This window comes from Odocoileus virginianus, unplaced genomic scaffold (assembly GCF_023699985.2).
Source record: "Odocoileus virginianus isolate 20LAN1187 ecotype Illinois unplaced genomic scaffold, Ovbor_1.2 Unplaced_Scaffold_1, whole genome shotgun sequence".
NCBI lineage: Eukaryota > Metazoa > Chordata > Mammalia > Artiodactyla > Cervidae > Odocoileus > Odocoileus virginianus.
In genome coordinates, this window is record NW_027224263.1 from 11,074,532 (window position 1) to 11,099,366 (window position 24,835).

Genomic DNA, 24,835 nt, shown 5'->3' on the forward strand with positions numbered 1-24,835 from the left:
CTACAAGAAAAGATGCCAAAATATTAGCAGTAGTTAACTCTGGGCAGTGAAATGATCACTTTTATCTGTGGATCTTTACTCTGTTCCTACAGATATTCTATTGTAAGTATCGCTATCATAGAAAACCAAACCCAGTGAAAAATATTATGTCCTCAGATCTGACTTTCCTGCATATTTCTTCTCCATCAGTATCACTCTTCAGCAAGGACCAGCAGTCTTAGAGCCCCTTTAAGTGTATGAATAACCTTTATTGCAAGTGGTTACCTCAATAACATGTGCTGCTATACTTCTCTAAGTCTTTGTGTTTTCCACATTCGGGAGGATTGAATTTATTATTGGTAACACATCATAAGATCTGTAGTTTCAGAAGGCTGCCTTTATTCCTTAAGTGAAAATTTGCACCTGTACCAAGTTAACTTTTTAAGAGGGACTAGCCATGAGCTAATTGGCATAAATTTACTGTTACTTCCCTGATACCAATAAAAAATTGCAGTGAAAAGCTAAATTGCAGTCGCAGGAGAAAAAATGTAATGGATTTCTTCGCAGAGTTTAAATTTGTCAAAATTATGATGTGTTATATTTGGAAAAATCACTATACGTTGAGAATGAAATAGCAATCTGCATCTGGTTTGAAGGGTTTCACTAAAATCAGCATCAGGCTACTTACTCCTACTTGTTCTTCTGGGTTCTTGAAGTGGCTGTATGCGTTTTTGTCAATCACTAAGAATTCTGTTAAACCATTCTTAGAGAACACAATCCAGGTATGTTTTTTTATAAATGCAGGAATGTGTTAACAATTGTTGCATCTTTGCCTGTTTTTTTTTCTGCTATAGATTGTATTACATCTTCATATGTGCCTCTGAAGCCCTTTGAAAAGAATTGTCAAAATATTACTGTGGAAGTTGAAGAGTTTGTTCCAGAAATGACAAAATATTGTTACCCATTTACCATTTACAAAAACCATCTATATGTATATCCCTTGCAATTAAAATATGATAGCCAGAAAACATTTGCCAAGGTAAACAGGATAAACTGTACATTTGGGGGTGTTACACTTGTTTATAATCTCGTTTCGTGACTCATTTTGAATGATGAATCGTTTTTAGGCAAGGAACATTGCGGTCTGTGTGGAATTCCGGGATTCAGATGAAAGTGATGCTAGCGCCCTAAAGGTTTGTTTGTGATATTGATAAGCATGCATTTTTCATAGAGACAGACATTTTGGTACTAGGTAGTTTCATATGCTAAGTTTCATGTGCTTAAATGTCAAAGAAAATGTAGTAAAGTGACAAATGTAATATTGCCTTTTCTACTCTTAAACATTACCAGTAAGATTGAGTTAAATATTAAGAAATAACACAATGTGTTAGGAGCGTATATATAGCTTTAAAAAAGGGTAAGCTGCATATGCCAGAATTTTTGTCTTTGCTCCACTTGGATTTTGCCCTGCTTCAGTGCCCAATCACAAGGTCATTTTCTTCTGACAGCTTATAGTGGTACCATCAGGGGAGTTTAAACTCCTTTCTCCTTGAAACCTGAACGGGCTTCAAGCTGACAGTAGCACAGCATGACTGCTTTGATCTGAGATATGACTTCGAGTCTGTGGCTGGCCAAATGGTGCCTCCAAACTTGAATGAGTGGTCTAGGAAAAGCATCTCAGTATCTGATATTGCGATCCTTAAAATACCTGTCACGGTACCCTTACGGTTTCACTCTTTATAGCCACCATTTACTTTTGGCTCTTTAGCCCAGGAATCAGAGGTCTGAGAGAGAAGTCCGAACATCTAGCCATCACAAAGTGTTTATCTGACTCCCCATGTCTCTAGCTTGAGCCTAAATCAGACAGATGGATGGCAAGTCTTCCACTTAAACCACCTAGGAAAAGAGGCTGAAATGTCCCCGATTAAGTCATCGAATGTTTAATAGTTCTTTGAGAAGAGATTTTTTTCACAGAGAAACCTAAGTCAAATTAAGGATTAGCTGGCTCAAATGAGGTGTCGGTTCTCTGATTCTTCCTTCAGTGGAGCTGAGAATAGTTTTTTCTTCATCCCCGTGCACTATCCTTTTGTATACTCAAAGACTCTTAGGTTACCTCTCTGCAGTTCCTGCAAATTGCCTTCATAACCATATTTCAGGAGAGCAGGCGAGTGTCAGTTTCATTTCTTAGCTGGCCTGGAGGCTGACTCTGAAGTACCTGAGTGAGTCCATTAGGAGCCTGGCTAGTCGACCCCATATTCATCCTTGAACGTATTAAGCCTATGGAAGTGAAAAACTCACACTAGAAATGAAATCGGATCTTTCCACGGAACCCTAGAAAGCCTTCCATTCATTTTATTGGTGTAGCAGCAAGCTGGTGACTCTGAAAGTGTGGCTCATAAAGTGAGAGAACAGTAAGCCCGTCTGTGGCCTAATGGCCATTCATTTTCTAATTCCTCGAGGCTAGGAATGGATCTGCTGTTGGTTCTGTTAAAACTCCTTACCTGGCCCATGCACAATGAGCATTCAGCACATGTTGCTGACCGACCGAGGAGGAGCTTCTCATATTAAGAAGTGCAAATAGCATGAGAGAAGTAAGCTTGCCAGGCCTGGCTGGAGAGTGTTTCCCTTCCAAATGATTAGAAGTGTTCAGCCACTTCCTGTCAGCTAAGTTGAAATTATATTTCTTTGGTGGCAGGAAATTGAGCAGCATCCATGGAGCCAAGTTAGGCGATGTCTGGGGGTGTCTGGAGTGACTGGAAATGATTTGGAATTTACAGGCTCATGGTGAGAGCTGGGTGGGCTTGGCCATGACCCTGTGCTCACAGATGCCTGTAACTGTGTGGTTCCCTAGCATCCTGTTTAAAGAGCGGCATGGAGAGTGGTGACTCTGTTTCCTTCTTTTGCAGTGTATCTATGGAAAACCTGCAGGGTCTGTCTTTACCACAAACGCTTATGCTGTTGTCTCGCATCACAACCAAAATCCAGAGTTCTATGATGAGGTAAAATACATTATTTTTCTCATTGAGAAAACGCTGCGGTGGTTGTTTCTTTTCTGTTTGAATTATTTCCAGTCTTGCAGCTGCACCTTCAATCCCTGAATGGTTAGTCCCATGAAAATAGAAAATGTCACATCAGAAAGAAGGGCCACTGCCTGCCTGGTGCCCTTTGGTGACAGTGGAGGCCGGGCCCACGAATGGAAGGGGCTCTGATGTGAGATAACAAAGGAAACAGACACCAGACTAGAACGGGACTTCTAGCCCACACTTGGACATCAGCTGGCTCTGTGACCTTGAGCAAGTCACTTCCCCTCCCTGAGTCTCCAATTTCCAGAGTTTAAAATAAGACATTTGGAAGGGGTTTTCTGAAGGCCTTCCTAGCTCTTACCTCCTGTGGTTCTGCATGGGAGGGTGCAGCCTGTCTGTAAGTGAAATGCTCTGAGAGACACAGCGGTGTGGCTGGGCCCCCAGAATCCCATCGGCTATACCGAATGCCTCAGTGCAGTGTAGACAGAGGCCATCTTCCCCGGCCTCTGAGCGCCTGTCCTCAGTCAGGTTGCCTGATTCTGTCCCTGGCTCTCTTTCTTCCCAGTTCTCTGTCTCTGCATGTCTGTGTCCTTCCCAGTGTCTCTCTGAGTGTCTCTGTCAAAACCTGTGCATAGCCAGCTTATCCAAATCTGCAGGCTGCCTTTGATAGCCGTGTGTCTCCATGGAACCTGGGTGTGCATCCCAGGCCAGGAGCTCTGCTGTTTCTGCTTCTCAGGCTCCACGTGTCCATCCCTGGCTTGGTCAGAAACCATCCCCCCACCCTGCTGTCCCCGGTTCCCCAGGCCCAGCTGCTGTAGTATGGAGGCCTGAAACCCCAGCCTGGGACTCGCTCATTCCTGCTTAGTCCAGTACCCCAACCTTTGCAGGGAATGTGTTTTTGCCACCCAGGGAGGGAGTGTGTCCATATTTATGTGCAGCAGAGCATTAGATACACAGATGGTCTGGATGCTGTGAATAGGCATATTCTGTGGTGAAATATACCTACAACAGAAATTAGTTATCACACCAAAGCGATGTCTTGTGTGAATGATAATTAGGCCAGATGTCCCATCACCAAGCTGTTTAATATATTCCTGTCTATAACCAGTGCCAGTCACTAGAGAAAGCTTGTTCATGTAGTAAGTAATCCATGTTAGGAAGCCAGAAATGGACTTTTCAAACATTCTTTATGTATTAACCAGGAAAGTGAGTGTGAGCGTGTGTGTGTGCATGGGTTCCTGGGCAGGTCCACGCATGTGTGTTAAATCAATTAAATCTGTGATCTGTCTCCCACATCCTTCCCAGGAGACATTACAAACATTCTCTTGGGTTCTGATTGGCAAATTACTTGAGGTGCTTGTTTTAAAGTATTAACTTTTTGCATGAAATTCATGTCATGATGATGCTTTTTATTTATTCAAGAGTAAAACTATGTTTTTCCTCTAAAGAAATTTATACAACTGTAATTTGTGGATTCCATAATATCTCAGTGACTTTTTGCTCATTTATTTGTAAAGGCTTAAATTTTTTTTTTTTTCACGCAGAGGAGGGCAATGATTTTGGAAAAAAAAAGGCAGGTTTTCAAATTCAGTGCACATTGTAGATGGATTGGATTCACTGACTCAGATTGAGTTACATAGTATCTCTGGGCTTTAAGGATGTGGTTTTGATCCAGTGTTTCAGAAAATCCTGCTGCAAAGTTGAATCCAGGAGAATCCACTGGACTCTCCAGGAAGAGTAATAAATCAGCCCTCACAACCCTAGAGAATATTATTGTCAAACTGAAATTGACCAGAAAGGCATTTGGAATATATTTAAATGATATCTATTATTTGACCCCTTGACCTGTGATTTAGAAAATTATGTCATTGGAAAAGTATGATGAAACAGAGCTAAAGGTCTGACAGTCCCACTTGACGATGAAAACAAAATGCTCTGTATAATTTTGCTTTCATTTCAGATAAAAATTGAGCTTCCCATTCACCTGCATCAAAAACATCATTTACTTTTCACTTTTTATCACGTAAGTTGTGAAATAAACACAAAGGGAACAACCAAAAAGCAGGACACAGTTGAAACTCCAGGTACGTGTGTTCTTTATTGGAGAATAGTTGATTTACAATGTTGTGTTTGAGGTGTACAGCAACTTGATTCACTTGTACATGTATATGCATCTATCCTTTTTTGGATTTTTTTCCCATATGACTTAAGACAGAGTGTTGAGTAGAATTGCCTGTGCTGTCCAGAAGTCCTTGTTTATAATCCTTTATATCTATCTACGTATCTATCTATATTTATATCTATGTCTGTCTAATCTATCTATAAGTGTGTATCTTTTAAAATTAAAAAAATTTTAGAGTATAATTGCTTTACAATGTTGTGTCAATTTCTGCTGTACAACAATGTAAGTCAGCTATAGGTATACATATATCCATGCAGTCTTTTTTTTTCATTTATTTTTATTAGTTGGAGGCTAATTACTTTACAGTATTGTAGTGGTTTTTGCCATACATTGACATGAATCAGCCATGGATTTACATGTATTCCCCACCCCATGAATTCTTTAAATCTCTGTCTCTAGAGCTATTTGAAATGGAGTTGTCTTAGTATATAACCTCTTTCATCGAGCTACAGACCACTTCCCCTTACCAAAAAGTGCATTTCTGAGTTAAAATTTCCTTGCTCAAATATGAATTGCATGTTCATTTTATCATCATTTCTACTCAACGTCATGTCCAAATGCTTTCCAGTGTGCATAGATTACTGTAGGCAACATAAAGTAATATTGCTCTTCTCAGAGAGAAACCCATGTTGTGATGCTATATTTTTGTTATTTCTTTTGTGTGGAATGGCTCAGCAAGCAGAATCTTCCAGTTCTACTCATTGAGAAGAGGGAAGTGAGCCCAGAGCCATGGGCATTTTTGAACCCATGGGAGATTGGAATTCTAGTGAGAAGAGGATAGATTTAACAAACTTGAATAAGCATTGATAGTGAAGCCCCAGTTGTGGTCTCATTCCTCACGGCTTTAGATAGACCAATGGGAAGCATCCTTGGGAGAATATCACAGGTCCTATGGACATGGCCCATGCCACATCCACTATGTCAGTGTCAGCATGCTTTGGGATTCAAATCCAAGTTAGCCTGTGCCAATCTTTTTCTTTCCTTCTTTCTTTCTTTTTAAAACATTTTTATTGGAGTTTAGTTGCTTTACAATGTTGTTAGTTTCTATTGTACAGCAAAGTGAATCAGCTATATGTATACATATATCCCCTCTTTGTCACCACAGAGCATTGAGTAGAGATTCCCTGTGCTATATAGTCTATTTTCATTAGTTAATCCATTTTATATAAGGTAGTATATATATGTCAATCCCAATCTTCCAATTCATCCCACCACCCCCTCCCACCCTTGGTGTCCATATGTTTGTTCTCTACATCTGTGTCTCTATTTCTGCTTTGCAAATAGTTCATCTATACCATTTTTCTAGATTCCACATGTATGCATTAATATATGATATTTGTTTTTCTCTTTTTGACTTACTTCACTCTGTATGACAGCCTCTAGGTCCATCCATGTCTCTGCAAATGGCATCAACTTCATTCCTTTTGATGGCTGAGTAATATTCCATTGTATATATGTGCTACATCTTCTTTATCCATTCCTCTGTTGATGGGCATTCAGGCTGCTTCTGAGTCATTAGCCTGGACCCATCTTAAATTTGTTCATTCACTCGGCAAATATGTCTGCATATCTATTATATACTAGATACTGTAGTAGGTAATATGGAGAAGACAGTGGAGCATCGAACATAGATGTCATCTTCAGTGAGCACATGGTCCAGTGGGGGAAACAAGATCTATGTAGACATTTATAACACAAGATAGAAAGTAGTAGTTACCAATAAAATGGTGCTATGTGATCTCAGAGGAGAGTGAGTTATTCTCTGACATCGCATAAAATTGTTCAGTTCAACTGGTGGAAGGACAAGTGGCTGGGGAGTCAGGGAAGGCTTCCAGGAGGAGATGGTATTTGGGTGAGGCCTTGAAGGGTGGGCTAGAGTTTGATAATGCAGTCATGACAGGAAGGGAGAGGATTCCAGGATGAAGGAATAGCTGGTACAGAGGCAGAGTATTGTGGGGTCTGGACAGGGAACCCCAAATAGTTCCATAGCACTGGAGCACAGGGAACTGGGGAGGGAAGCATAGGAAGCCAGATTGAAAAGGAAGATTCAGATGGTGGAAGGCCCTGAATACCAGGTTGTGGGTTTGATTTTGTTCTGTTACCAATAGGAAATACTGGAGGGTTATAAACACCAGTAGGAGCTGTTTTGCAGGAAATCCAATCAGGCAGCAATGTGAGGTGAGGTGGAGCAGGAAGAAGGAAGGAAGGAAGAAACACCAGTTAGGGGGCTATTTCAGGAGTTCAGGAGAGGAAGGGGACCACAGTGGGGCTGTAATGGCAGGTGGGTGGGGGGCAGGCGGTGAGGGTGGAGGAAAAGACAATTGCAGAGTAATATACTGGGCCTGGCAAGTGAATGGCCTCTAGAGAGACGATTCAAAGTTAGCACTGAAGTTTCAAAGCTGGAAAGAAGGTATTATGGAGTAGCAGAGTTGTGCCTAGGGATTGTGGGTTTTGACTGATGTTGAGTTTGCAGTGTTAGTGACACATCTGAGTGATGCCCAGCAGGCAGCAGTACTGAATATTAGGAGAGTCCCTTTGTGGATAGTGTGGTCATGTTCTAGATCCCCATAGAAATTGCAGCTCATTTAGGGTAGTGACCTTGCAGATTGAGCAGAAATCTAGCAGAATAATGAGAACCTATGACAGTGTACCTCCTGAGGAAACAAACAACAGTTGCCTTATCCAGATCCTAGACAGAAGTGGGCAAGATGCTCAGTAGAGCATGAGGTGATTATTCTCTTGCTACTCATCAGTTTTTAAAATATATATATTGAAGTTATTTTTGAAGTATTACTGATTTATAATGTTTCAGGTGTACAGCAAAGTGACTCAGTTATACATACATATGTATATATACACACATATCCGTTCTTTTTCAGATTCTTTTCCATTATAGGTTATTACAGGGTATGGGACATAGTTCCCTGTGCTGTATACAGCAGGTGCTAGTTTTTAAAATCTATTTTATATAGAGTAGTGTATATCTGTTAATCCCAGACTCCTCCACAGCACTCATCACTTCTAACTGTCCATCCTTTAAGTGGCTTCACACCTTTGAGGCAGATGGTGTGTGCTTGACATTGTACCTTATATAGCTTCCAAGCATTCTAGATAAGTTTTGACTGAGAGACACACTTGGCCATGCTCTGATTGATTTGCAGTGCAAAAATGTTGCCCAAGCAATTCCATAGAGACAGAAAGTAGATCAGTGGCTGTCCGGGACTTGAAGAAGGGGAAATAGAACGTGACTTCTGAGGGGTATGGAGTTCCGTTTGGGGGTGATGAAAAAGTTCTGGAATTAGGTAGTGACAATAGATAATAGAGCTTTGTGAATATACTAAGAACCATTGAGTTGTGTACTTTAAATAGATTAATTGTAAGGCATCTGATTTATATGTCAATAAAACTTTATGTAAGGAAAAAATATTGCTGAAAAACAAGAAATATCTTTCCCTTTTCCTGATTTCTGGACTGGAAACCTTTTGTCATTTGTCTAATTTTCAGTTTAACTACTTTGACAGAGTCCTTTTGAATGGTTCTTCTGCTCATGTTACTTTCCTCTGCTTTTTCTAAAAGAAAAGCCCTGTGTAAAGCATTTCTGATGCTGTACTAGTGAAGATGCCCTGCAGGCGTGTTTTGGCGTCTGAGAAAGCCATTCAGTCTACTTGGAGAATGCAATGTATCAGTCTCTTTAAGAATTAAAGCTTTGCCAAATTAAACACGTGAATGAAAACATTCTAACCAGATTTGTGTTGACTTCTGTGTTCACACTGTAAACACACGCACACGTGCGCTTGCACACACACACACCCACACACTCACACAAAGAATTTTAAAGTATCAGAAAGCAGTGGCTTTCAAAAGTACTCTCGAGCCAACACCCTCCCTCATATGCCAGAACTCAGTTCAGAGCAAGCCTTTTTACAGCTAAGTTATAAACACTTGAAGTCCAGAGTAATCTCTATAATGGAAATACTGACACCGCTTGACTTGAGCAACACAGATGGCTCTGGCTTTTTTAGCTTAGAACATGATGAGTTTTCTAATAAGAAGCCAAGAGGCTCTTTGGGGTAGAACTGTTAAGAAATGTAGAGACTGGAGAGGAAAATCTCTCAGTGATTCCAGTTGTAAGTACTGTGCTGTGGCTGTATTCTCTTGCTACCTCTCTTCTGTAATCAGGAAAACTGCCCAACCAAATACTGCTGTGTATAAATATAGAACATAACCTTGACTTGTGACCTTCATTTTCCATAGTCCTTTACTTACTCTAGGGTCGCTGGAAGAAATTTTGCAGCATGGTGATTGCTATCTGATTATAGTCTCAGATATGAGACTGTAAGGGTGGACAAGAGACATCTGAATCTTTTAAAAAATAAGTCTACCAAAATGCTCCCCTAGTATGTCAAGATAATGAAATGGATGCACTTTAAAAGCTTTCAAGTGTTTTGGTATATCAGCTCACTTTGGTCTTTAAATCACTCTGTTCTATAGAAGAGCTGGGTGTTATTGTTCCCATTGTTATGGTCAAGGAGGTAGCGTGAATAACCTGTTAGTGGCCAGACTAGGATTAGAAAGCCATCCAAACTCATTGTTTTCCCCAGTACTTGGATGCCCAACACCTGGACTCTCACATACAAACCTCTGGCAGCATCACCAGCCCTACCCTGCTCCCCAGTGACCAGACATTTGTGTAGCTAATTGCATCTGCGATTTCATTTCTCATGGTTGATTATTGTCTTGGCAGTTGGCTTTGCCTGGGTACCTTTACTGAAGGATGGTAGAATCATCACTTTGGAGCAGCAGCTGCCAGTTTCTGCCAATCTTCCCCCAGGCTACTTGAATCTGAATGATGCAGAATCCAGAAGGGTAGGAAAATATCTGTATTTGTTGAAGAAATCATGATGAAATGTTATTTTCCCTTCTTTTAAAAAATGTTATTGAAGTATAGTTGATTTTGTCATGTTAATTTCTGCTGTACAGCAAAGTGATTCAGTTTTAGGTATATGATGAAATGTTTAAACAATAGAATACTGTTGGCATATTGGATGATTTGGTGTGGCTGGTAGCTACTCAGAGTGTGGTTTGAGGGCTGATACTGGTCCACAACAAAGATAAGTATGGAACATGAGTGTTGGGAAGTTTCTATCATAGTTTGACAAAGTAACCTCATGTCAGTTGATTCCAGTAACTTAAAATGGGACTCTTGGGCACAAAATGATTTTATGCATGATAAAAAAAATTCCTTTATACAGTCATTTTTATTGTCATTAGGAACAGTATCTGCTTGCAAAGGATGGGAACTTCAAAATGATTTAGGATACATTTATTCTAAAGGCAGGTTATTTTCTCCAATAATTCCCTATGTCTGAAGCTAGCACATTTGTTTCTGAGAAGAATGTTGAAATGCATATATTGCTCATCTGTCCCTTGCTATGGTACAAAAACTCACATGTATGTTTTCTGTTCCCAGCAATCGAATGTGGATATTAAGTGGGTAGATGGTGCAAAGCCTTTGTTGAAGATCAAAAGCCACTTAGAGTCTACCATTTACACTCAAGTAAGTTGCATCCCATGAATTTGTCAAACAAATTTTTTTGCCATGCCATGTGGCATGTGGGACCTTAGTTCCCCAGCCAGGGATCAAACCCATGCCTCCTACTTTGGAAGTGAGGAGTCTTAACCACTGGACCATGAGGGAAGTCCCCGAATTTTGTCAATTTTAATACTTGAGTTTTTTCTTGATTAAAATAGATTATATTCATTTCTACAGCCTTAGAGAAGTTGTGGCCTGAAACACTTTCTCATTAGTAATAACATCATTTTTAATAATAGCTCAAATTTTTAAATTCTTCTCAAATGACCAAATCTCTTTATTCCCATTGACTGATTCGAGTCTTCCAAAACTCTGAAAAAAATATGGAGGCTATTATCACCATTTTTAAACCATATATATATATATTTTTGAGCTGTTTTAAATTTACAGAAAAATTATGAGGATAGTGCAGCCACCTCCCATATGCCGTATACCAAGTTTCCTCTAGTGTTAACATTTAGCATGAGTGTGACACCCTTGTTACAACTCTAGAAGCAGTATTGAGGCATAATCATTAGCTGAAGTCTGGCCTTTATTCAGATTTTCTTAGTTTTTACCTATTAGTACCCCTTTTCAGTTTCAGGATTTTATCCGGGATGGCATGTTACTTTTAGTTGTCACATTCCCTTAGGCTCTTGGCTGTGACAAGTTCCGAGTGTTTCGTTGTTTTGGGTGACCTTGTCAGTTTTCAAGTCTACTGGTACTTTGCGGATGCCCCTCTGTTGGAATTAGTCTGATGTTTTTCTTTTGGTTAGACTGGAGCTGAACACAGAAGTTGGCAGTCAGTGGATCAGGGTTAGCTACTACAGTTTGCTCTTAGACTCAGCATCCTTGAAATTAGAATCAAGTATCTGTGAGACACCTCAAGCACCGTTTGAAAAATCATGGATGGAGAAGGTGAAGTCCACGCTCCTTGGTGCAGCCCTCTCAGGTTTCCTTGGACATTCCATCCTTTTATAGGAAAAGAAACAGGGGCTCAGTCAGGTTAAAAGATTTACCCAAGGTCCCACAAATAATAATTAGAGGAAGCAGGTCAAAATATGACTTCCATTTTTTTCTTTTTAATGCCTTTTGTTAAAATTGGAGGATAATTTCTTTACATTGTTGTGATAGTTTCTGCTGTACCACAACATGAATCAGCTATGCATGCATTCTCAGTTGCTTTAGTTGTGTCCGACTCTTTGCAACTCTATGGGCTGTAGCCCACCAGGCTCCTCTGTCCATGGGATTCTCCAGGCAAGAATACTGGAGTGGGTTACCATCCCCTCCTCCAGGGGATCTTCCCAACCCAGGGATTGAACCCAAGTCTCTCACATCTCCTGCATTGTAGGTGGATTCTTTAGCAGTGGCGCCACTTGGGAAGCCTGAATCAGCTATATGTATACACATATCCCCTCCCTCTTGGACCTCCCTCTGCGCCCCCCCACCCCCACCCCATCTCACCCCTCTAGGTCATCACAGAACACAGAGCTGAGCTCCCTGTGCTATTACGGTAGCTTCCCACTAGCTAGCTATTTTACACATGATTGTGTATATGTGTCAATTCTTCTTTCTCAATTCATCCAGAATTTCTTGATTCTGGTTCCTGAGACAGTCTGTGCTATCCACAGATTCAGTGTCTGTAGATTTCACATAGGATATTGGACGCTGGCCACCACAGGGTCAGGTGACTCCCTTTTCTTCACCTGTCAGTTCAGACCTCTCTTCCTGCTTGTTCCATTAAAATATAGAAGCGACCCAACTTCAGAGATGACACTACTGAGAAAAGGAAACAAATGTTGGACTAGTTGGGCATAAATGGTGGCCTACCCGGTGCACTGAGATGCATGCTGAATGGGCCTGATTTGCTGTTTTTGTGTGGGTTGAGAGGCCTCTGGGACTCAAGGAGGAACACGTGTGTTGGTAGCTGTAGATGCTGAGTCGGGTCATTAGAAGACCCAGGGAAACAGGCTTGCAAGATTCCGGGTGGGAGGATGGGTGGTAGAGGTGGAGAGCCTGTGTTTTGTGGGTAATGAATCAAATTTCATATGGCTGTGTCCATCTGGTTTTCAGGATCTGCATGTGCACAAATTCTTCCAGCATTGCCAGCTGATTCAGTCAGGCTCGAAAGAAGTTCCCGGGGAGCTCATTAAATATTTAAAGGTAAATGAACAGCAGCTTTCTGTGAAAGGGTTGTTTTTCTTGTCTTTTGGTTGCCATATTTTTGATGTGGGGGGGCCAAAAATGAATTCTTGAAAATACTTTTGGCTGCAAATCCTCAAGAGAGCACATTCTACTGTCCTTTTCCATCAAGTGGCTGTTTAGAAGCACACAACAGAAGCGCGGCATTAGGAAGAAAATGTTTTAGCCAGAATTCAACAGCATAATTAAAAAAAAAAAAATCTCATGAAAATGTTTGTTTCGGGTCCATAGGTTGATTTTTCCAGGTCTCTCCTCATCTTGCTGACAGCAGGTAGAGAATGCTGTGGAGAAAAAGGAATCACTTTTACTTGGAATAATACGTGAAATGGTTCCTGGGTCCGTAGGTGAAAGAGTATCAAAGGGTCAGCTGATAAGAGAGAACCTAGTTGCTGCATGGTGCATAGGAGTCATAAGAAACGCCATATTTTATCAAAAGTATTGAGAATCCAAGACTCCATTGATGCCCTAACATGGTAGGACAAAGCACATGTCATAAGACCCAGCTGACAGTAGCTTTTCTCTTGGTTGCTCCTTCAGTAGATCAGCCATGGCTAGTCTGAGGAGTTTTTATTTTAAATGAAGTCCTCTACAGGATTTCCCTTTCAACATATGTTAATAAAGAATGATATGAAATGAACAAAAATGCTCATTTCTTTCAGAGAGGCAGTGTAAATGAGGTAACATGTGTATGGGTTCTGGAATCACAAACTGAGCTTGTACCCCAGCTCTGTCACTTGTTAGTTCTGTGATTGACCTTGACCAAGTTACTTAACTTCTCCAAGCCTTTGTTTCCTCTTCTGTCTCATAAAGATAACAGTAACACCCACTTGTACAGTGATTGTGAGGCCTCAGTGAGACAGGGCATCTGCTGTGTAGTATTCATTCCATACTTTTTTCTTGAGTACCTCCTGTGGGCCAGGCTTCATTCTAAACATGGGGAGGATAAGTGAAGAAAACAGACAATATCCCTATTTTCAAGGAGCTTACTTTATTGTGGAGACAGATGGACACTAAACAAATAAATGAATAAATATTTACATCTGCAGTCATGGTTCCAGGACCCTCCCTAGATACCAGAGATGCTCAAGTCCCTTGCAGTCAGCTCTCCATATCTGCAGATGTGAAATATGTGGAGATGGAGGGTCAACTGTGCTTCTTATGTCAGTTGGTAATAAGTACTATAAAGAAAACCAAAATAATAGGGAAGGGGAATAAGAAGTGATAAGGATCTCTTTTTTAGATTGTCAACGAGGAGCTCTCCAGTAAAGAGACCTAAAGGAAAGGAGGGTGCCAGCCATGTGGAATTCTGGGAAAGGGCTGGGAACAGCAAGTGCAGAGGCCCCGAGGAGCTTGCTTGGTGTGTTGCAGAAACAGGAGGAGTTCCAGTGTGGCTGGCACATGCAAGGATAGGCCGCCCCATTGGAAAAGATAGCTGGGTTACTGGTCCGGTAGGGCTTCATAAGCTGAGATGAGATGGGAAGCTGTGAACAAAGGAGTGTGATGTAATGTCGCTTTGGTTTTTAAAGAATCATCCTGCTTATCATACATAAAATAGATTGTTGCAAGGGTAGAATCAGGCAAGTAGCCGATAAATGGTGGCTTTTATTCTTAATTAGCATTAAGAAGTACAGTAAGTCATCTAATTTCAAGTCCTTATCTTGGGTAATGTCTAGAATCCTGCTCTATATGTGAATGCCTTGTCTGCTCAGATCCGTGGCTTTATTTTTCCACTGGGGAAGCTTTGTAAAAGTTTTAACAAAATTAAATTTCCTGTATTGATATTCTTAGAATGGAGGGGGAAGAAAGGTATTCATATTTGTGTTTTTAAGGGTGTAGAATTGCTGTTATTTCTGTGACCTATCTCACCCTCTAGTGGCAATGAATGAAATGCCATGTGATTATAGAAAGCGCCAAACTCTTGTATGGAATGTTAGTGCTAAAAGGGATCTTTAGGGATTTTTTTTTTTACAGGTGAGGACACTGAGGCCTGAGGACAGGGATTTGCCAGTGGTTATTCAGCTGGTTAGTAGGAGATCAGAGCTGAGCATGTCTTTTGATGGGTCTTTTGACTCCTAGCCGGTGTACTTTTTAATCAAACCTTGCAATCTCTTGTCCTTGTAAATGACATTGTTTAATCACTTCATCTAACCATCCACATGCTGAGCTTATTAAGTGTTCAGTATTTTCCTAGATGCTGTGTGGATGCTTCTTGCAAAGAAGAATGACTTAGGCTATTTTCCATAGGGATCTTATGACCAGTCGAGAGGGGCCCACTTAAGTCAGATGACAATATAAGTCAGTAGTACCAATGATCATCCAAAGCAATATGTAATTAAATGTCAAATGCATGATACAGGATATAAATGCTCAGAGTTCACAAAACTGTGGAACCACTGAGACTAGAGGGTTCCCATCTTTATCCCTTTGATTCCTTTGTTTATTCATTTATTCAGTCATCCCCCAAATAATTATTGAGTACCTACCATGGGACCAGATGTTATACTGGATGCTGAGAATATAATTGGAATAATTCAGACAACATACCTACTCCAGTTGGGGTAGAGAGATTATATATATAAAGAAGTCCCATTAGATAGGGATGAGTACTGTGAAGAAAATAGAACAGGTTAAAGCTCAACATTCAGAAAACTAAGATCATGGCATCCAGTCCCATCACTTCATGGCAAATAGATGGGGAAACAGTGGAAACAGTGGCTGACTTTATTTTTTGGGGCTCCAAAATCACTGCAGATGGTGATTGCAGCCATGAAATTAAAAGACGCTTACTCCTTGAAAGGAAAGTTATGACCAACCTAGACAGCATATTAAAAAGCAGAGACATTACTTTGTCAAACAAAGGTCCATCTAGTCAAGGCTATGGTTTTTCCAGTAGTCATGTATGGATGTGAGAGTTGGACTATAAAGAAAGCTGAGTGCCGAAGAATTGATGCTTTTGAACTGTGGTGTTGGAGAAGACTCTTGAGAGTCCCTTGGACAGCAAGGAGATCCAACCAGTCCATCCTAAAGGAAATCAGTCCTGAGTGTTCATTGGAAGGACTGACATTGAAGCTGAAACTCCAATAGTTTGGCCACCTGATGCGAAGAGCTGACTCATTTGAAAAGACCCTGATGCTGGGAAAGATTGAAGGCAGGAGGAGAAGGGGATGACAGAGGATGAGATGGTTAGATGGCATCACCAACTCAATGGACATGAGTTTGGGTAAACTCCGGGAGTTGGTGATGGACAGGGATGCCTGGCATGCTGCGGTTCATGGGGTCGCAAAGAGTCGGACGTGACTGAGTGACTGAACTGAACTGAATGGGCTCTAATGTGACCAGGAGTGCAGTCAAGATGGAGTTGTCAGGGAAGACCTGTCTGAGGAGTTGATGACATTTCAAGCTGAAAAGAACTGATGAGGGGAAGACAGCCATAGATGATAAAACTGTGTAAACGGATGACAGACTATTGCAGCAGGTGTAAACACCTTGCAATGAGATGTGTGAAAGATAGGAAAAAAGCAAAGACAGCATAGCTGGAGCACACTGAGCAGCGAGGAGCAGGGGATGGCCCCAGATGAGTGGAGGGTGGGGAACCCTTCATAGCTTTTTGTTCATGGCAGTTGGTTTTGTTTGTAATAGAGGGAAATGGCATTGTTGAACTTGTCTTTTGAAAAGAGCCCTCTGGCTGCTCGGTAGAGAATAAATTCTGTGTAGAGAAACAGTACTGGTACAGGGAGACCACTTCTGCAAGGAAGGCCCATCTCTCTTTTTTCTACCTGATGTGATCCTCCTTAACCTTGAACCTTAGAACCTCTGTCATCTGAAGTGTGTGGCATTCCCTCCTCACTTGCAGACACAGTTGCTTCTTCTTCTGTGCGTTTACTGTGTACTGTTTACTGTTTGTGTCAGTGATTCAGTTCCATGTGTTTTCCTTCCATCGTCTGTGAGCTGCTTGATGATAGGAACCACGTCCATTTGATGTGCGTGGCAATCAGAAGTTCATTCATGTCCAACTCTTTGCAACCCCGTGGACTATATAGTCCATGGAATTCTCCAGGCCAGAATACTGGAGTGGGTAGCAGTTCCCTTCTCCAGGGAATCTTTCCAACCCAGGTCTCCTGCATTGCAGGTGGATTCTTTACCTGCTGAGCCACCAGGGAAGCCCATTTGGTATACCTTTATTCAGTAATACTTTTATTGAATGAGTGCATGAATGACTTCACCAAAGTGGGGGGTGAACTTGACTGGGAAGGGTGGCTAGGACTTTGCTAAAAAATATGAACAAAGGCACAAAGGTAGGCATGCATTTGACAATTTCAAGGAGCAGAGCAGTGAAGACGCCAGTCTGGCCTCATGAAGAATGGTGAATGTTAAGGCTAAAAATGTAAGTTGGGTTTTAAGTAACTTAGACTTAATAGCCTGGGTCAGGTTTTCTCCAACTTGGCACTATTGGCATTTGAGGCAAGATGGGTCTTTGTGGTAAAGGACTGTCCTATGCATTGGAGGGTGCTTAGAAGCACTTCTGGCCTATCCACTAGATGTCGGTAGCACTTCCTCAGTCGTGACAACTGAAAATGTCTCTGGACATTGCTGGATGGCCTGGAGGGATGGGGTGGTGAAGGGGTCTCTGGTTGAGAACCACTGCCCTAGCTAATGGAGAGGCATCAAAAAAATTTTTGATGGTGGCAGAAAGTGGCCTGATGTAACCACTACTTGAGGAGGATTGAGTTTTGGATATGAGAGTTAAATATACTGAGGTTGAGGAGAAACTGTACATGGTCCTACTATTAATGGAAAATTACTGGACTCTTTTGGTTATAAGTTATAGCCCTGAAAAAAGGGCTATAAGGGTAGAAGAGAGGGCAAAACATTCGGAAAAACTTGAAGGAAAGACTAGAGGTTCCCTGAGCTCAGTTCCTTGCATTAGTCATCTGATTGAAGAGAAGTTTCCTGGAAATCTAAGAGGTCACTGTTGAGATGAGAGAGGCCTGAAAAGGGAGGGTGAGCATAAGGATGGAAACATGGGGCACTCTGAAAGATGAATATCGTGTTCCTTAGGATACAGACTTGTCTGACCATCTCTGTCTTTCCCAGGGCACTAAATATTGAAATGGTGTAGAAGGTGCTCAGTGAGGTGGTTTTTGGTTGGCCAGTTGACTGAGTGAGTGAATGAATGGGTGAATGAAGGAAGGAGGGAAGGAAGAAGAAAGACGTTTTACTTATTGGGTTGGCCAAGAGATCGTTCGGGTTTCTCCATAAGCTGTATAGAAAAACCCGAACGAGCTCTTTGGCCGATCCAATATTTTGCTGCTTGTATCATTTCTCTGTATACACGAATATATTTCTTCTTTCTGATGTTAATGTGCCAATCAGTAGAGGTAGAGTGTTAGTTAGCACTTTGAAGAAATGTATTGTGAGGATGTTAGAATGCAGAACTGCCTCAGTTTGTGGATGGAGTCAGTGGAAAGCCAACCATACGCAGAAATACACTTTATTGAGTCCCGTTCTCACTGCACAGTGATGGCCCACTTCCCCCTGTAAAAGATACGAATGCTGGGGCCTGGTAGGCCAGTCTCCAGTACCTCCAAACATGCCTGCTCCCCAGCCCAGTTGTTGATTTATCAAGAGTCATTTTATTCTAAAACCTGTTGATCCCAGTTATACTTGTTATCTTCAATAGAGTATTTAATATTAAAGGAACTAACAAAATCTGAGTGCCAAAATAGAGATGTGTATAAAGTAACTGACAAAGTCCCCTATCCCTGGAAGCATGTGTTTAAAGTGAGTTTATATTCTAATGAATGTATTTATCATTACTTAATTTTTGGTTGTTTCACCTTTGCAAGTTTTATCATACTTTGATTTTCATAACTAATAATGACTTATTTTAGTGTTTGCATGCCATGGAGATCCAAGTCATGATACAGTTTCTACCTGTAATTCTTATGCAACTCTTCCAAGTTCTCACAAACATGACCCATGAAGATGACGTTCCTTTCAACTGCACCATGTGAGTTTCGGTGTTACAATGTGAAGAATCAACTTTTGTTTCCTTTTGCATTTCTTCATTTGTCTTCCAAATGAGAACCCCAAAGGCAGAAACCTAATATAACTTACCTCTAGTTTCCTTCTTCTCGGACTGAGGGACTCACATCCCTAGGGATAGATGGTACCAGAAACCACAGGATAAGTTTACTGTGTTTTCCTCAACCAGGGGCTCTAAAACTGCTGCATGTTAGAGAAACCTGGGAAGCTTTTTAAAATATCTGTTCTTAGACCATACATCATACCAGTTAAACCTGAATCTCTGAGGACGGAACTCAGCATTGGTTTTTTTTTTTTTAAGTTTCCACAATGATGCCCTAATGCAATGGAATTTGAGAATCACGCCCTTGACCAGTATTGTCTGATAGAACTTTCTTCAGTCATGGAAATGTTCTATACCCGTACTGCCCAATATGGTAGCCATTAGTCACATTTAGTTGTTGAACTCTTGAAATGTGGCTGGTGTAACTGAGGATCGGAATTTTTCATAGTTAATTTTAATTTGTTTACATCACCACTTGTGACTAGCAGCTCTCCCATTGGACAGAGTGGCCCTAGGCCATTAGTTTTTACTCGAAAGAATAAGAGTGTTCTTTTTATAGGAAAACAAACAAGGATATATTGTAGAGTAGGATGCAAAATGCACTTAATTTTTGAAAATAAAACAGGGGTTTAGAAAAAATTATAAGCTCACTGCTGGGTGTTTCTGGCTTTGCTGCTCCTGCTGTTGCTACAGTGTCTCTGGGGCCTCAGGGTTCAGGCTCCACACACCCGCATGCTGCTTGCTCTTCTCTGCTATCGGGGATAGTCTGGTTGCTAATTTAAGAAGCATTATTCTAGTCCAGTGGTTCTCAAAAAATGTGATTCCCAGACCAGCAGCATCAATACACCTGGAAGCTTATTAAAAATGCTAATCATGGAACTTCACCCCAGACCTAAAAAACCAGAAACTCTAGGAGAGGGGTGAGCACTCTGCCCTCCAGGTGTTTCTGATGCATGCTGAACTTGCAGAACCACTGCTGGCTTCATAACTTTAAAACTTTCTATGAATCTTAGATTTGCTTCCAATTTTAGTTCATCTCATTATACCTGCTCTGTCTTTCCCTTCCCTTCCCCCCATCTGTTGACATGCTTAACAATTTTTCCTATTCTTTTCCTTTGATTTTTACTAGAGGGGATTTCAATATTTACCTTACCGAAGGCTTTTTACTATATGGTAGCTATGAACATACTTCAAATGTGATTTAGAAAGGAGATGAAAAGAAATATCTTGGTTGCCAAAATAAAACATCCTTCTTTGGAACCAAGAAATGTATTTTACAAAGCCCTGAACATGTTACATGCTGAAATCTTTGTTGGATCCAAACTAAGATGCCATTTAACACTTTAATTATTTAGACAGTATTAGGTATTTTTAAGGGTTAGAGATGATAGTTTTATCTAACAACCAAACTATAGTGTTTCATTGTGGTCTGACGTGCTGACTTTTGTGAATGTTGTTTCAGGGTTCTCTTACATATTGTATCAAAGTGCCATGAAGAAGGCTTGGATAATTATTTAAGATCCTTCATTAAGGTTTGTGGAATAAGCTTTCTTTCTGAGCATTTTGTCTTATGAGAGAATTTGGTCTTATGGTTCATTCTCTTTGATTGTAGTATAGCTTCCGACCTGAAAAACCCAGTGCTCCTCAGGCCCAGCTGATACATGAAACTCTTGCGACTACAATGATAGCGATATTGAAACAGTCTGCAGACTTTTTAGCAATAAACAAATTGCTAAAGGTAAGGACACAGAGACATGCTTGCTTGATAGCCTCCCATTCCAGGTCTAGTCTGTCATCATTTCCTCAAGTGACTCCCTCTTTGACCAGCACTTTGCCTATGCATCCTTTTCCCCCGAGTTCTCTACAGAAATCCTTCATTCCCTTCACCTTCCCCACCTACCCCTTGCTCTCAGTCAAATGCATAATAGAATTTTGGAGGGTATAGATCTGGGTGAGAATGCTGTATTCATCAGTTAGCAGTTCTGAGCATCCACTTTCTCATTTCTGAAATACAGGTAAAACATCTCACATGTTGTTTCTGGCACATAGTAGGCACTCACTCAAATGGTGGTTCTTCTTATTGTCATAATTTTTACTATTCCTATTAGTAATGGTGTTAGTCACTCAGTCATGTCCAACTCTCTGCAACCCCATGGACTGTAGCCCTCCAGGCTCCTGTCCATGGGATTCTTCAGACAAGAATACTGGAGTGGGTTGTCATTTCCTTCTCCAGGGGATCTTCCCAACCCAGGGATCAAACCTGAGTCTCCTGCATTGCAGGCAGATTCTTTACCATTTGAGCCACCAGGTATCTGCTTGAGACTTCCCTGTACCCTTCAAATTCTCCTTACACAAACACCTCTGCTACTTGGGCTGGCCCCAGTGTTGTACGAAGGGCAGGGTTGGGTCCCTCACTGGGTGCAGGCTGTAATATGATTCATTGTCCGCAAAGAATTTAAAAACAGCAATAAAGTAAACTAAAAGTTGGTTTGTTCTTATCACTACATGTAGGCAAATCAAAGCAGTGTCAGTGATAAAATACCCCACTCCACCAAATATCCTTTGTACATCACCAGCCGGCCGTGAGGCATACATACTATTACCTTTTTGCCAACACAATTTGAAGATATTCTATGGGACTTGGCTAGTCAGTAGCGATCACTTTAAAATGTTATTAAAGTTCAGAGACAAAATCCATAGTGATTTGTCAGCCTTTTATAAGCTTCAGGAATTTGGGTAACAATTAAAGATTGATTCGTATTTATTTGTTTATTTTAGTACTCATGGTTTTTCTTTGAAATTATTGCAAAGTCTATGGCCACATACTTGCTGGAAGAGAATAAAATTAAGGTAAGTAGGCTCAATTTAACATAGACAAAGAAGGCTAATCTTATTCACGGGTCACCATGACGTGCAAATCCTCTTTTATATTTTAAGGACTCTCAGTCTGTAGCTTTTTTCAGTTTTTCTTTAAAAAAAAAACAACAAAGGTCTTCATGTGTTTTCAAAGTCTCAACTTCAGAGGCTCACCATATAGATTCTTCCCTGTGAGATATTTGCCATATTAAGTATATTATCTTTGAAGCTTTCCCTTTGTCTTGTGGTTTTAAAATGTCAATGTCAAAAATATTCATTAGGAAGGATAACACGTACCAAATCAGAAAGAACTATTCTTTTAGAAAGATTGAAGGCATGTACAAAGTTAAAAACATTTTATGTAAAAAAAGACAAAACCCAAAATCTCTTTATGTAATGCGTGTGTTCCTGGAATATGCTGTATATATACCTTTAGTTGTATTTTCAAACTCCTTCAGAAGTACAAAGAAATTTTAGCTATAGGCATTGAAAGCTAAGACCTTGTGAAGTAAAAAATAATCACTTCATATTTACATTTTTATCAATATTTCCACAGAACAGATTTACTGAAATTAAAATGCATGGATACATGTATACTTTATGTGTCAGGAAAAAGATGGAATGAAAAATGATGTGTCTGTATCTCAGGCGCACAATTCCAAAGTTGGGTCAGAATGACCGACTCTTGTTCATGATTTCAGTCAGTTATAATATTACAGGTCCAAATAGGTGCTGTAACGATCTAAAGTATATATTTAACTAGCCATGTCTTTTTTAATTTGGGAGAAAAAGTATACTCCAGTTAAAAACACATTTACATACAGTATGTGTTTGAAAATGAAACACTGATTTAGACCTTTCACAACTCTTTTTTTTTTTCTATGCCAATTTAATTGAAGCTTCCAAGAGGCCAGAGGTTTTCTGAGGCATATCATCATGTCTTACATTCACTGCTTCTTGCAATAATTCCCCACGTGACTATTCGCTATGCAGAGATTCCAGATGAGTCCAGAAATGTCAATTATAGTTTGGCTAGCTTCTTGAAGGTGAGTTAACAGCATCCAGAACATGGTAAGGAATTATTCTTCACCAGTATGGTCTTTAAAGCCAAAGGAAAAAAATTACCCACTTTCTAGAGACAGCAGCTGGGCTGCTGGAGGAACTATTGGTTGAATTAATCCATCAGTTTAGTTAAATAGCCATGTTTGATTCCCCACCTCCAATGGCTAATTAATTAAATCAGAGGTCCCACACAGGAGGCTTAGCCAGGAGGAACATCTTGCTGCTTTTGCATGCTGTTTTTCAAATATATTCATTTGAATGCCTTTAGGTGGGGCATTTACCTTCTAGGTTGCCATGGTCTGCACCACTCCTTAATAGAACCCCTGACACTCTATACATTTAAAATCATTTCTCTGACCCTGTTGGCCTTTGAGTTTGTAACTCTTGAACTAAAAGCACATTCTACACATTGCTAATATAATCGCCATCTACTTGTTGCTAATACATGTAAATGAAAATGGTTAATTTAGGCCAGTAAGATTATTTTGAGACATACCAGAAGCTGTTACACTTACGAACGATAGTACATTCTCACTGTGCTGTTTTGTCATTCTCAGTATGTAAGGGGCAATGCTGGAATGCGATGGTTCTAGAAAGTGGGTAATAGCAATATTTGCTTTATTGCAGAGAAGGGGCCTAGATTTGTAATGCACTTAGTTCTTACTTCTTTCCACTCCCCATCTTCTCAGAGCCCTTCATCCTGTCTCAACCTTATTTTAAGAACCTCGCAGTCAATAATCTAGCCAAGCAATTTTAATATCTAACATACCCTTGTTTTTTATTAAAAATTCACACTAGGTTTCAGATCTCCAGAGTGTGATTTTCTGATATAATACCTCTCTTTGCCAGAACTAAAATAAAGTTTTAATACTATTACATGAGCCCTTTTGTGTATTAAAAACCAACCACATATCTTTTTAAAATAAAGGTGAGACTATCTGAAATATAAGATCTGTTTCTTTCATGGAGTTAAAACTTGAAGTTTGCTATGTTAGGGAGTAGAAAATAGTTGATTTAATAGCAGTATTGACCTCATTACAAGTCAACAAACATTGGTCTGTCTTCTATGTGAGGGTCCAGAGATGAGAGAGGCTGTCTCTGTAATTATATTCCAATACATATACATGATAAAGTGCGATGACTATTATACTGAAAATATAAACAACAAAATACAATAGGAAAACAAGAAAGGGAGGGATTATGATCAGGTAGTATGAACAGAGACTAGAAGAACAGTTCCCCAAGACAGGGATGAGAGTGTTGTAGGTAGAGGATTCATGAGCAGAGATGAGATATGTGTGTTCAAGAATTGTTTTGAGATGAGCAAGAAAGTCATTGTGCAGAATTTAGGTTGTCTGGAGGCAGAGGTGGAAAGGCCATCTGATGCCAAATGATGAAAGGCCACGAATGTCAGGCTAAGGAATCTAGATTTTGAGCTGAATACCATGGAGCTATCTACCAAAGCCTTTGAAAGAGGTGAGAAAAAAGCCGGAGTCAAGACAACCAGTTTGAAAACTAGTCCATCCCCCTTGTCTGCCTGGCAGAGTCCATTCATCTTTTAGGCTCAGCTCTTCCCTAACCCTCCCGCACAGGGCTGATCACCTCTGCTGTTGTTTACCCATCCTGTCCACACTTCTGGAACTTTTTATCATGCTGTATTTTCATTATTTATTTGTCTTTACCATTCGACAAGACTAAAGACCATGGGTTATTTATTTGCCTTTGTATTTCTCTAGAATGTAAATACATTGTCTCAAACCCAGTAGATCGTCAAAATGATCTTGGATGAGTGATAAATATAAGCCTACCTCATTAATCCAGGTGAGAGGTGATGAGGCAGGGAAAGTTGAAAGGAGAGGTGACAAGATGCA

The 24,835-nt window shown here is 40.4% G+C and overlaps 1 protein-coding gene across 1 annotated transcript in view; it reads left to right on the plus strand.

The window, feature by feature from the left end:
- Window positions 1-24,835, plus strand: part of DOCK11 (dedicator of cytokinesis 11) — a 214,143-nt gene that overhangs the window by 94,939 nt on the left and 94,369 nt on the right. Inside the window, 12 exon segments of the mRNA XM_070462215.1 lie at window positions 834-1,018; window positions 1,107-1,172; window positions 2,886-2,978; window positions 4,963-5,086; window positions 9,929-10,050; window positions 10,655-10,741; window positions 12,830-12,919; window positions 18,850-18,968; window positions 20,509-20,578; window positions 20,659-20,784; window positions 21,825-21,896; window positions 22,802-22,948. Coding sequence (XP_070318316.1) covers window positions 834-1,018; window positions 1,107-1,172; window positions 2,886-2,978; window positions 4,963-5,086; window positions 9,929-10,050; window positions 10,655-10,741; window positions 12,830-12,919; window positions 18,850-18,968; window positions 20,509-20,578; window positions 20,659-20,784; window positions 21,825-21,896; window positions 22,802-22,948 — 1,301 coding nt within the window.